The 14,361-nt window shown below is 40.7% G+C and overlaps 1 protein-coding gene across 4 annotated transcripts in view; it reads right to left on the bottom strand.

Moving 5' to 3' along the window:
• COL4A4 (collagen type IV alpha 4 chain) overlaps nt 1-14,361 on the bottom strand; it is a 137,494-nt gene that overhangs the window by 29,566 nt on the left and 93,567 nt on the right. For 3 of the 4 annotated variants that reach the window (XM_030574727.1, XM_030574729.1, XM_030574730.1), the window contains 11 exons: nt 13,616-13,723; nt 12,763-12,981; nt 11,473-11,625; nt 9,705-9,875; nt 8,281-8,424; nt 7,426-7,533; nt 6,919-7,100; nt 5,418-5,481; nt 1,899-1,973; nt 526-633; nt 52-159 (listed from right to left, as the gene is read on the bottom strand). In XM_030574727.1, coding sequence (XP_030430587.1) covers nt 52-159; nt 526-633; nt 1,899-1,973; nt 5,418-5,481; nt 6,919-7,100; nt 7,426-7,533; nt 8,281-8,424; nt 9,705-9,875; nt 11,473-11,625; nt 12,763-12,981; nt 13,616-13,723 — 1,440 coding nt within the window. The remainder of the gene's footprint in view (nt 1-51; nt 160-525; nt 634-1,898; nt 1,974-5,417; nt 5,482-6,918; nt 7,101-7,425; nt 7,534-8,280; nt 8,425-9,704; nt 9,876-11,472; nt 11,626-12,762; nt 12,982-13,615; nt 13,724-14,361) is intronic. The other variant, XM_030574728.1, reaches the window with a different exon arrangement.

The raw sequence follows: 14,361 nt of genomic DNA, 5'->3' as shown, positions 1-14,361 counted from the left end.
ATTACTTGAACTATAATGTGTGACTAATGCTGCACTGTTTATAGCACTTACCTTTCCTGCCTGGGGGACCAGGTAATCCTGGCAACCCTGCAGCCCCTAAAGGCCCGATATTACCTTGTTCACCTGGAACTCCTGGCAATCCTGAATCACATATGGCACCTGAAGGTGGAAAATATTTTTAATATGCAAACCTTTTAACTCCTGCCCCCTTAGCTGTTATTTCTCCCATACTATTCAGTACACAATGGTTATTGAAAGACATCTGGGGCCTAAAATTCTATCCAAAAGCATTGTCAGCTTTCCTTGAAGCTCCTTTATGGCCCCTCTTGGAAGAATCTCTGCTACTTTGCTCCAATAGTTTCTGATACAAACCTTCATGCTGCCTTTGATACCAACCTACTCTCTGTTGCCAGCTTCATCAGCTGCCTGGTTTTGAATTGCACTGCAGACTGCCTACCTTTTGGCCATTTTGAAGTAATTCTCATCCATTTCCTTTTTTTTTTTTTCTTCTTAATTTGACATTACCTGGAAAGCCTTTTGCTCCTGGGGATCCAGGCATCCCCTTGGGTCCTTGTCTTCCAGGTTCCCCTTGGAAACCGGGTAAACCCTGCTCTCCTGAGAATCCACAGGGTCCTTAAAGAAAGATAAATATAACAGTTTCAGGTTTAAAGCCATCCATGCCTCACACTGTGGTATGTTTAAAAAATGCAAAGCTCAGTATGCTCCCTCATGTCGTACTCCTGAATAAAGACCAAGCTTTACACAAATAGTTCAGCATTTCAGACACACAGATGTGTTAATTATGCTGTTTTTCTCTGGTCTCTCTGATGTATGGACTGTGAATTTATTTAAATTAGCGATAGGCCATGGAATTACTGATATTCCTTTTACTCTCAGGGTATGTCTACATCTACAATTTTGCAGCGCTGGTTGTTACAGCTGTATTAGTACAGCTGTATAGGGCCAGCGCTGCAGAGTGGCCACACTTACAGCAACCAGCGCTGCAAGTGGTGTTAGATGTGGCCACACTGCAGCGCTGTTGGGCGGCTTCAAGGGGGGTTCGGGGAACGCGAGAGCAAACCGGGAAAGGAGACCAGCTTCGCCGCGGTTTGCTCTCGCGTTCCCCGAACCCCCCTGCAAACCGCAGGGAAGGAGACCTGCTTGCACGGAGGTTCGGGGAACGCGAGAGCAAACCGGGGAAGGAGACCAGCTTCGCCGCGGTTTGCTCTCGCGTTCCCCAACCCCCCCTGCAAACCGGGGAAGGAGACCTGCTTGATTACCAGACGCTTCCTCAGGTATGCTGGGATACCTGCTTATTCCACGGAGGTCAAGAAAAGCGCTGGTAAGTGTCTACACTTGATTACCAGCGCTGGATCACCAGCGCTGGATCCTCTACACCCGAGACAAAACGGGAGTACGGCCAGCGCTGCAAACAGGGAGTTGCAGCGCTGGTGATGCCCTGCAGATGTGTACACCTCCTAAGTTGCAGCGCTGTAACCCCCTCACCAGCGCTGCAACTTTGTGATGTAGACAAGCCCTCAATGTGATTGGGAAGAAGTTGACAGATTTTCCTTTTTTCCTTCCTCTTCAATGTGGCTGAAGAAGGAGGGTCTGTTCCCAGAGACAGCAAGAGACAGAACTTTCTGGTGGCTAGCGGAGTGCTCATCAGTGATGTATCTGGACAGCAGCAGACCCTAACACTTGTGTTCATTTGTGGACTATATTATAAATTGTGCGGCCTTTTTGGTCCTGGGCTTCCAAAAGCCCCAAAGCCATCGTTTTACGTTAGTCATTAGTATTAAGCTGCAAATACTGAAAGCAGCAAAACATGAAAAAATCCTATAGCAAATTTCAAATGTATTTAAGCACTATTTTTTTTCTTAATAACCTAAATGTACCTGGTGATCCACGATCTCCTGGAGGCCCTCTTTGACCAGGCGGACCATGTTGACTGCCTGATTCACCTCTGTTACCTATTCAAGTTAAAAATACAAATCATTTTCATTAGACATCAGTGTCTGTTTCATCTGCAAAACCAAAGATAAATAATTTTGAAGTAACTTACAAATATTAATAGCTAAAATTACAAAAACAATTCTCAATTAAACAAAAAAACAAATTCTACTATTTTATTACATTGGACCAAAAGAACACAAAAAACTAGAGGATTGTCCTTGATAAATTTATACTAGGAAATAGAATGTGGGATTAAGGGAAAGCTTCTTTGCAAGTGACTGTGCTAAGATTTTATGTTAAATATGGACAATATAGATGTATTTTTGATACTGCAGTATCACTAAAGCACTAATTGGGAATGGGCCCCATTGTGCCAGGTCCTATACATGCACAGTAACAGACTGTTAAGTATGCCAATAGAATTCTAAAAACAACTGTATCAATCAACCTTTTGGAAACTTCAGGAGCCTGGGTATTCTGTACAACCCCCATCATCATCATAACTGAGAGTCTACTGAAGACTTAATCTTTCACTTGCTTTTGTAAGCTTGTTTTAGCCTTCATAAGTGATTTATTTGTGAAATCTCTAGTATAACAAGATGCATACAAATGTCTTAAAGCTGTGGACTAAGGTAAGTAGTGTATCATAAAACATTTGGCAAATGATAACGGAATTAACAGAAAAATACATAGATGAGAAACACTGAAATCACTTCCTGAAAATCAGGAAGCTTTGGACTGCAGTAAGTGGTTCATTTCTGCTTTAGGAGACAAATGAGAATGGACGCAGACACAGCATGAGTACAATATCCTTGTCTATTTCTAGTTAATTAGATAATGATGGTCTTGAATATTTAAGGACAGTTTTTGAGGGGCAAGTTTCATTAGCTACTGAATATTATGGCATTCTATAGCTTGTGACAGGTGCAGTGTAAAAGTCTAGATAGGTGGAGATACTATATCCCCATTTCCCTAATACATCATTTAATTCTCAGACTGTCTGCTCAAAAGCCACATCTGCATGTATCAACTCAGTTGACATTCAGTACGACTCCCATTAAATTCCATGGGAATTTGCCTGAATAAAAACTCAGTAAAGATCTCATTAATTTCCCAGATTTGAAAACTGCTACATAAATACCAAGTATTATAATAAAGTACAGACAGTTCCTACAGAAATAATTTTGAAAAAGCAAGGAAAATCAGCACAGTTTCAGTCTGTTTACTCAGAAAAGGCTCCCTAAGAACAATTTTTGGGTTTCTGAGCCAACACAGATGCTGTGCCTGGCCTTCTCCGCTCTATTTCAGTTCCTCCCTTTGTAACAGACACCTGCATAATATTCTAGGGTGAAAGGGCTGTGGAACCATGAATTTGATGTGGGAGGAGTTTGAGGAATAGCAACAACAAAAAGAGAGTCTAACACCTCTCACTCACTCCTGCTGGCTTCTAGCTTCTCTGTCTGAGACTGCTGTGAAACACATAGACAAGGCTCTTGAATTCAAGTGTTATCAGGGATTCTATGTCACAGCAATCTTCCCTGACTAGAGCAGATCCTGTTTAGTGCCTTGATTGCCACTTCAGCCAACTTCTTTTAAAGAAAAATCAGTTACATGTGTTTTAACCCCCTTTTAGCCCATTTCTGATAAAGGATTTCTCTTTATCTCAAATATTTGTTCATACATTCTTTTTTATTTTTTGTGACAATACATTCCCTGGCTAGGAAGATGCTGAATTGCTAGAGTCATGGAAAAGATAATATGGAGAAGGAATTTCCCTTGCTCTGTATTTTCTTCCAAATAAATCACTGGTCTTAACATTCTTTTACTCTTATTTTTGTACAAACTAGTTTTAAGAAGAAAATCATATTCTACAGAAGTTTGAAACAACAGAACAATTCAGGTGATACTTCTTGCTCTTCATAAACTGCCTTTAATATTCAAGATCAAATTTTCAAAGTGGTCTTAGCTCATCCTCAAAATAGGTCAAAATTTACACATGAAAACTTGTTGGTGTCAAAGGTTGTGTGTGTGTGTGTGTGTGTGTGTGTGTGTAAACTATCTACCAAATTTGTGCACACAAATCAGATTTACAGATGTCCTAAACGTTAAAAAATCGTAATACAGATGACCCAAAAGCATGAGATTTAAAAATAATTATAAATTGTGTTGTCTTTTGGCTATTTTATGATGATGTCACCTTTTTTAGGGAATCCCCCATCTCAACTGGTGTGAGATCATCTCATGTTCAAAATTCAGCCAGAAATACACATGCAAAAATCAGGCTGCCTTGTTTACTGATCATCCTCGTCTATCCCCAGGGGTGTGGAGAGCTGCCATTCTCTCTCTCTTCTCTTCTCTAGATAGGCAGCTGTCCTCATTCTAATTCTCCTCTCAGTGCTCCCCCGCAGTCTACTGTCCCCACCTATTCTTTAAATTTATCACATACATATTTCCCTCCCTTTCTCCTCATTCTCCTCCCCATCACATTCTCCCACTCTGTCATGCCACATTTCCCTGGGTCCCCTTCAAGATAAACTGCATGAGTCTGGAGGCAGAAATCCAAATATAACGAGACACTTTAAAAAACAAAAACAAAAACCCATGCTGTTGCTGTGAGACTTGCAATAAAACTGTGAGTTGGCAACACTTTGCCAAAACAAGGCACACATCTAGAGGCCACCTTTGAAAATGTGACCCTTAGTTGTCTACAAAATAGTTTCATGTTTATCTTTTCATGCAAGTACTTTTTCTCCTTCTGTCTTCTCTTCCACTCATGGGTGATGTTCCCTTTTCTCCTTAGGTCACGCACATACTGTATCTGAAAACTAATACAAGTTTAATCACAAAAGCCATCTAGATAACCATTGTGTCCTGTCATTTGATCCCATGCTATTTTATAGATATATTGGTGTTTTACTCATTTTTGGGATGAAGCTGTGATCTTGTGAAATTTAACTAAGACACAGTCATCTTCAAAGTCACTGAGAGCCTTTTTTTCAAGTGATAAATCACCAAATGTCCTACTATAGTTAAATGAAAACTTTTTATTTAGACATAAAACAGTCTTGTGTCTTAACGATTTTCATGTGTGAATTATCTCTGTCTCTTTCTCCTAGAGCATTGTTTCCCAAACTTGGGATGCCACTTGTGTAGGGAAAGCCCCTGGCGGGCCAGGCCGGTTTGTTTACCTGCAGTGTCTGCAGATTCAGCCAGTCGCGGCTCCCACTGGCTGCGGTTTGCTGCTCCAGGCCAATGGGAGCTGCTAGAAGCGGCAGCCGTACATCCCTCGGCCCTCCCAGTGGTAAACTAACTGGCCTGGCCCGCCAGGGGCTTTCCCTACACAAGCAGCGTCCCAAGTTTGGGAAACACTGTCCCAGAGGATGCAATGAATGTATCAAAGTATACAGCAACCTAACAAAATAGTGTTTATTTCATATAGCTTGTATGTTTCAGCTCATTACCTTTAAGTCCTTTTGTACCATCATGTCCTGGACATCCAGGAATTCCCGGTAAACCTGGCTCACCCTGATACATTATTAAAAAAACACGATTTGTTTAAAATATAATATACATAACAGGCACAATCTGTAAAACCATACGACTTTGTTGCACTGATGAACAGACTGATACTAAATGTCAATATTATTGTGTTTTCACTGCATGATTTTCTGTGGAGTAATCCACTAGTCTGTGTCAAATAATGACTACATGCTGACCTTTGATATATGCAGGAAACGCCAATTGTCTTGAGTTAGATCTGTGTATCTATCACTAAGGCTAGAATTTGACTCAAATATTTTAAATTCCCTCTAGGTGATCCAATTAATGCAACTCCAGTTTAATTCAAAAATGGTACTTCAGTAATGTATATTACACAAGAACACAAATGAATAAAAAACATGTTATTTCCTCTTTTGCTGACCCCCAAGAAATTAGTGTTGACCCTCTAATAAAAAAAAAAAGATAATCTAATTTTTCATTGTAAACACGGACTTGTAGTCAGCAATAGAAAGCTTACACTGTCCCTCAGAAATAATTTGGTAAAACACAGACTCAACACTGAAAACAAAGGATAAATAAATATAACGGCTTAAATCCAACCCAGATTTACATTTGTGCAATCCCATTGACTCATTGCATGGGATGCAAGATAGTGAAAAATTTGCCTCTAATTTCATCTATATCATGCATATTTGTACATTTTTCCTTTGGAGATAGTATTTTCCAGGGTTCTGTTCACTGTAAGCTGCCTCTGTGGGTGGCAAAGACCAAGGGATGCTCCTGGACTATGCATGCAAACAAGCAGACTGCTCCCTGTTGTGCAAAAGAAGGATGCTCTTGGAAGTGGCTCTGTAAGCTTCAGCCTCATTCAGTTGCTATCTCATTACAGGTAGAGTAGGTGACTCCACTCATGTGTCCTTGGGAATAATATCGGAGGACAGACTGCTCATGCACCTTTCTTGTTAGTCAGTGAAATCTGATGATGGTTCCCAACTACAGAGAGTGGAACCAAACAACTCTATGCACTATGGAGGTGACAAAGGACCTCATCCAGCCCCAGTATAAAATAAGTGAAAATAAAAGCAACAAACAAATTTTACATTTGTTGACCTTACATGCTAGGCCAATGCTGTCTTCTGAATAAGATCATAAGAACAGCCATATTGGGTCACACCAATGGTCCATCTAGCTCAGTATCCTATCTTCCTATACTGGCCAGTCCCAGATTCTTCAGAGGAAATGAATAGGACAGGCCAATTTATTGAGGGATCCATCTCATGTCATCCAGTCCCAGCTTCTGCCAATCAGAGGTTTAGGTGTAATCTAGCGTATGAGCTCTATACGCATGCTCGTATGGCTTGTGTACCACAATCAGTTTCTTGGATTCTGAGCTCTCAAGAAGTATAAAAATGCAGTTCAGTACTATATATCCATGATCTTGCACTATTCCTCTTAGCTTACCTGGTCACCTGGCTGCCCTTGAAAACCACTAATTCCTCCAAAACCCGCCGATCCTGGGGAGCCTGACAGCCCTGGAAACCCAGTCTGTCCACTATCACCAGCTTCACCCTTCTGAGTTCCTGGGAGTCCATCTTTGCCTGGAAATCCTGAGATCCCTCTGATTCCAGGACTGCCTTTTTCACCTATTCCACAACAAAAGATTATTGTAAATTTATACTGACCCTTGGGTGATACATTTTAGTACATTTTTGTGGGTACACCTGTGCGCTCACAATTCATGAAGTACACAATAATTTGTAGACATAAACTGTAGAATGTATACAACTAACTAAAGGACATGTCCTCATAATGGGGTAGTGGAAAATTCAAATGCTACTATTTGTGTTCACAGTTATGCCTGAAATTTTGAAACTAATATTAATTGTGGCACCGTGACAAAAAAATTGTAGACATTTTTAAAAATCAGGCAAGGTGGATGTACACACACTCTCTCTCTCATGAGCTCACCTGTTTCCCCTGGAAACCCAGCCTCACCAGGAAGCCCTTGTTCTCCCTTTTGTCCTTTTTCCAGCCATAAGGTAATGAAGCCACTGTCTCCCTGAGCACCTCTTTCACCTTTGAAGAAGAACACGGTGAATATAATACATACAAATGCTAGCTGACCACACTGTATCATAAAATGTCATTAAAAATACATTTAAGTGCTTGAATTCTCTCCCAAAGTCTTACCAGAGTGCCCTTTTCTCTTCTCTTTATAACATAATGGAAGTCCCATTTCTTTCAACAAGTTTATCACTGAAGTTATTTTGTCTTTCCCCTCTTTATATTAATCTGTAAACCTCTTTTCTTTGTGTGAGTTGGGAATTGCTTCTGGTGTGGGTGGAGTAGTTTGCCTGGGGCCTACTGGACTTGCCATTGTGCAGATCTTTTGGTTCTCACTGACTATGTATTTGGCAGGTTGATCTTTATTCCTTGTTTTAATGCTGGGACATGATATTGCCAATAACCTTCATATTTACATTGAACAATGAGAAAAACATGACAGAACCTTAAAGAATTCCCTGCTTCAAATCTGTTGGTGATGGCATACAATTGCTCATCACCCCTATTGAGAGAGAGCTGCACCAGATGCAGCAGTGTGTGTAAAGGGCACATAAAAAGAGGTGCATGAAAAAGCAGACTCATTAAAAAGACCATCTCATTCTGCTTGCATGTACACCTGATTTACCTCCACTGATCCCATTGGAAAATGGCAATGAATTGATTAAAGGCCTTTTATAACAAACAGGAAATTAAAACAATTTTATTAACAAAAATGAAAAAAGCCAGTTGAAAGGCAGAAGTCATATGGATTCTCCATACCTTTTTGCCCTCCATCCCCACATTCTCCAGGAGGCCCCCTTGGACCCATTTCTCCTTGTTCACCATTTCCACCCGGGATTCCTGTCTGTCCTTCTTTTCCTGGGATTCCTGGGAAACCTTGGATGCCTTGGATGCCTTTGCTACCTGGTAATAATGTTAAGATACTGATATGCTTATCTAACAGCCTACTGTGGTGCTGTTAGAAAGGGTGTTGTTAGAAAGAGTGCAAAGCAAAAGGGAGACAGTTTAAAGAGAGTTTTGGAAAGTTAGTAATATATGAGAATCAACAGCAGATGTATTTGAGTAATACTAAGGTAAAGCTGGGTAACAATAGAACATGCAGTAGCAGACATTCACTATCTAGGTACTAAGCTGATGCTCATGACTGGTGTCTGAGCTACAAAAGATTACACATGGAATTGTACTCGGGTGTAATGGAAGGGAGCCAATAGAGTTTCCTTGATACTCTCCCACCCAGCCCTGGCAAAAGTGTTAGCCTTCCGCTGCTCTGACTTCCACTCAGACTTTACGTTAGTGCAAGATCAAGCATACTGGGGCTCTGCCTACCCTTGCCCCTGCTCTGGGTCTTCTGGGTCTCCCTCTCTTTTTTTCCTCCAGCACGAGGCATGTGGCTGTCTCTGCCTGATTTCCTCTGGCAGAGTCCCCCTCTCCAGACATTTTAAAGCCACTTTGTGACATTATGGGGTATAAAGTGGCCTAGCGGAGTGGAGCAGCCAGCCCATAGATAATTAACCTCCCATATTTTCATTCTCTCATAACTTTCTGGAAAATTCTCCTCTTTTGGGGATTAAACACTTATTTCATGCTTAGGTTCAAGCCAAATGGTTATTTCTTTTTAAGTCTGAGGAAAGTAGTTCAGTCTTTTGTAAATGTATTTATGCATTTTTAAAGCACTTAATTAGTGCCTCAGTAAATGTTTCTTACTTTCAAATCTAAACTGTTGCTAAGGTTTTACTAAACAATTCCCCAAATGCTGGTAGCATTAGAAAGGATTCCCAGCTGGGGGAAGCTGTTTCCTCACTCACATGACCTCATACTTCTTAGGCACACATGAGTATGCTCTCATACAATATTGCGCTGAAACCAGGCCACAATAATGACCAGTTGCAGACAGGAAGAATGAAATAGTCCATAGAAATTTGCCTGTAGCTTTCATAAAACAACCAAAACCAAAGAATCTTTGGTGCACCCTGCAAGCTGCGAACTCTTTATACTTGCTTGACTTTTGCTCCAAGAGACATAAGAAAGGTGATGATATTCTCATTGTTTTTCACAGATCCAGGTAGTAGAGGCTGGAAGGGTGTGAATAGTGCAAAGTACTCTCACTGACATCACTTGAGAAAGAGCATCTCTTTAAAAGAATTACATGTAATAGGGTGATAGATACATTAGGCTTCATATACCTTGTTGGCCTGGGACTCCAGGTAATCCATCGTTCCCAGGAAGCCCGGGATATCCTCGAGGGCCTGGAGGACCAGGGGACCCTGGGACACCAGGAGTTCCTGGTAGGCCTTTCATTCCAGCTGGCCCTGGTGGGCCCATGTCTCCTTTCTGGCCTTTAAAACCTGGTAAGCCTGAGAAAACAATTTATTTTACTCACTTTATAACCAGAAGCACAAAAGAAGATTCAGCAATACAGATGGTCATAAGAAGGATGGGGGCAGGGATCTTATACAACATTATTGATTTTTGGTGGAAACTTGAATACTGAAAATACTGGGCTGAAAATTGAAATATTTTGATTTGTAAATACTGCCACAGTGCCTCCTGGCAGTGGGGAGATGGTACATCATGGGAATTCCTGGCTGCAATATTTTGGTTTTCAGATGAAATATTTAGATTTTTCGAGTGTTTGTATTTTTGATAAAAAAAAAAATTCTAAAAAAAATTTCTACAAATTACTGAAAAATGTAATTCAGTTGAAAATCCAATTTTCCACCGAAAAGCAGTATCACCAGCAATTTTTCCATCAGTCTCACTCAGTGACACTTTTACCTAAGCCTGGGCTGTAACTATATGCTAAATAAACAGCATACTTTTAAGATACTGAAGATTACAAAATAGGAAATACTTAACTCTTCCATAGTATTAAACCACAATGTATGCATATTTACGAGGCCAGTTAGCAATGTATTATACTATCGGAGGCAGGTTTGGGAGCTTTTCACTCCATTGACCAGGCTGGGATGAGATCATGCTGAGTAAAGGGAAGGTACAGAACACGCAGCACTAAGCACCAGTGGGCTGAAAGATCTTCATTGGACTGTCTCCGACATGCCAGCCAGGTGGTCAGTATGCAGGAGAGAATTAAATGTAGCACAATAGTCAGAATAAAAGTACAAGTGAAAACCTCAAGAGCTCTGCTCAGACCAATTACATCATGAATCCCACACTCCCCGTGTCTTGCATTAATAGAAGTCAATTGTGTAATTGTATGGAAGACACAGAATTCATGATCCTCTCTCTTTCTGAACTCTATAACTTTGTCTTCCACTATCAAGGAGACCATTACTCTGATTCCCAAATATGGGTAAAATGACAAACAACAATTAAAAATGTGATTGAACTGTAGTGAGGCGTATCAAATGGGAGCACAATGAGAGAAGGGTGGCTGTGAGAGTCCCAGAGTTTTGGGGTTGGGTTAATTTTTTTTTTAAATATCATCATGACAAGCCTTCCAAACTAGAAGGTTTCCAGTAGTTAACTTTTAACATGGTGGCACATGAATTGCTCCTCAATATAAGATGGACAGCCATGGTTATTTTATTTGCACTTCCTTATGTGATGCCCAAAGAGACAGCAGGAGGACACCACTGTAGAAATGAGGGGGAGAAGTAGCTCAGAGAAAGGGGAGACACTTTCAGTTTACTACACCTTAAGATAGTGAATAGTTTTCACTAGACACATAATTCAGTCATTCTTAGCTGATGTTTTTCTTAAATCAAAATGACAGCTTCACAAAGGTTTTTGCTCTGGTACCACTGAAATCAATGGGAACTTAGCTATTGTCATTCTCTGAGAATAAGGGGAGGTTCAAAGTGATTATCTGCAGAGAGAAAATCAATGGAACAGAGAATAAATGGTCTGGGGAATTACTGAGTTTGTAAATATTCACCCGAAAAAGACGCTCAACGTTCAGAGCTGGGATGTAATGTTATGAGCACAGTTTACCTGGAGGGCCTCGGTGTCCAAGAACTCCTGGCTGTCCTGGTGGCTCTTTCAAGCCTTTATCACATGGCTGACCGGGTGAGCCTGGAGCGCCTATTTCACCTTTTCTGCCTCTCAGACCTTTAGGACCTGGAAATCCTGGTCTGCCAGACTGTCCTAAAAAGATGCAATATTTCTCCTGACAAAAAATTTCCCATCCACTCCCCCAGCAACCTCCCTGTAGAGTTCAGAACAACTTATTCAATTATTATTATATTTTACCCACCTGCATGGATAGTTCTTTTCTGTAGGTTTTCAAAAATGTTGATACTTTCCTGCACTTTGGAGTTGGCTGTTATTGAGAACTGCTGCATCCTGCTTTCTGGGGCAAATACTGACTCTTGCCTCTGTGGATAATGAGGGCCTTCTGGCGGCAAAACCAGGGCAGGCTCACCTACATGGCCCTGCAGTGTGGACTGGGGCAGTGACTGGCTTTTCCTATGTGTACATACAGTGCCTGGAACAACAGGCCCTAATCTCAGCTGAGGCCTTTAGGTGCTACTGTGATACAAATAATAATAGGAAGCTCCACTGCCATGCCGTGGCATTGGGGAGGGCTTCTTCCTGCTTCCAACCCTGTAGATCTCTCCAGGGAGAGTGTGTGTAATTCTTGACTGTAAAACCCATTGGACTTGTCCAGTCAGTTCCTCTAGGGAAAAATCCAGTTAGCATCAATAGGTACTGATCAATGGATGCAGACAGATTTTTAGCCAACTTGGAGAGTTCAAAGAGGGCGAAGGTACCTGCATTTTGAACATGTTTGAGAAGAGGCTTGTGCATGTCTACCGTGGGCAAAATACCTGGCAGCTCTCACACAGGCAATGAGAGATCAAATAGAGGACATTGTGTATCATGATTACTTCAAAGAAGAATTATTGCAGGTAAGTAATTATATCTTCTTGTCTGCATTACATACCTGCTACTTTCTAAATGCCCATAACTTTCAAGGACTGTGTAATGGTCTCACCATATTTCTAATGTTTATAAACACAGGTGGATGAGTTGCTTAGTTGACTATTCCCTGTTCTATCAAATGAGCCCTGTTTCTTTTTAGGCTGTACGAGTGCATGTGTCCTGGACAGCAGATTAAAATATTATTATGTGAAAGCATGAATATAGGGACCTAATTCTGCTCTCATTTACACTGTTGTAAAAATCAGGAATAACTTCACATCAGTCACAGTGAAGCCACATAAGAGAGAGATCAGCAGATCTGTCTTTATGCTTTAAATGCAGAAGAAATATGACTCATACCTTGTGGCCCAGGAGCACCTGATTCACCTCGTATTCCTTGTGAACCAGATAATCCTGGCAATCCTCTGTGGCCTGGAATTCCTGGAAGACCATAACTGGTATCACCTGGAACACCTTTCTGGCCTGTAAGTCCAGGAGTGCCAGGAAAACCTGGGGCACCGTCAGGAGAAGAACCCCTTTCACCTTCATCACCTGGATCACCAGCACTGCCTCGAAAGCCTATTGAATTTAAAAATCACACAACATAGACAACCATTCAGATGGTATGTTTTAAAGGTGTGGGCTACTGTAATGCAAATGTAATAGAATGAAAATATATTCAATTTATATGCAAAATAATATTTGCATACTTCAGGTTTCTCATTGGATAATGATATTGCACAAGAAAACAATGAGCCATTGAGAATTGTTATGCTTGGGGGGTAATACCTACATGTTTTGGGCAGCATATATTTGTTTTGTATATTCCCCATCCTTGTTTATTCCAATCCCTTTGGTAAGTAAATATATTCTCCATGTGCTTGCAAGGTTTACATACAACAATCATGCTCCTGCTACAGGTTCTGAACTGATCAAGTCTCAGCAGCACCTTCTATTGTGTTAGTAACAGAGCATACTGGAAGGGATTCATCTATACATCAGCCTAGCTGGAGATAAAACTTCCATCCCAACCCGAACAACCATACAACTGAACTTTAGACACACATCCTGCATTTCAGGGAAAAGAGGCTGGGATAGTTAAAACTAGCAAGGCAGCTTACTCTATCCTGTGTAAGTATACATGCATATGTATTAACAGTCTGTGCAGCTCCATGTTTTAGGGGTAAAAAAATACTGTCTCCCTCTCACTTACCATCTGGTCCTATATCTCCTGATGTCCCTGGTTTTCCTTGTTGGCCCTTTTGCCCATCAAAGCCATTTGGCCCAGGAGGACCAGGGGGTCCTCTTAATCCCTTTGGTCCTAAGAACATAGAAAGAATCCAGATTTTAAAGGATCTGCTTATAACCTATCAAACCTCTCTGTGAACTAAAAGAAGATGTAAGTAAATAGTGGTGCATCTTCACTGTATGCTGCATTGTGTATAATTTACAAGCAAGCCGTTCTTTTATCTTCTTTGAAGAACGAGTGCTTTCATATTTTTCTGAACATTGTGGGAAGGGCCAACCAAGTTGGCACAGGAAGGTCTGACAGTTGACAGCTTGGACCGAAGGGCTGTGCACTAGTCTGTAAATCTCCAGAATGAGGTTACTCTGGGCCCCTCTGACAGTAAAACAACTTCAGCAGAATAAATTAGAGCTGTTGATTAACCACAGTTAACTCACGTGATTAAAAAAATTAATTGTGATTAAGCACAGTTTTAATCACAGTTAAACAACAGAATACCAATTGAAATTTATTAAATATTTTTTGATGTTTTCTACTTTTTTCTACTTTTTCAAGCATATTTCTATTACAACACAGAATACAAACTGTACAGTGTTCACTTTTATTATATTATTTTTATTACAAATATTTGCACTGTAAAAATAAAATAAATAATATTTTTCAGTTCACCTCGTTCAAGTACTGTAGTACATATAATCTCTTTATCATGAAAG

The sequence above is a fragment of the Gopherus evgoodei genome, chromosome 9, assembly GCF_007399415.2.
Source record: "Gopherus evgoodei ecotype Sinaloan lineage chromosome 9, rGopEvg1_v1.p, whole genome shotgun sequence".
NCBI lineage: Eukaryota > Metazoa > Chordata > Testudines > Testudinidae > Gopherus > Gopherus evgoodei.
Note: the sequence above shows the minus strand (reverse complement) of the source record. Positions and strands in the feature narration are given on the sequence as shown.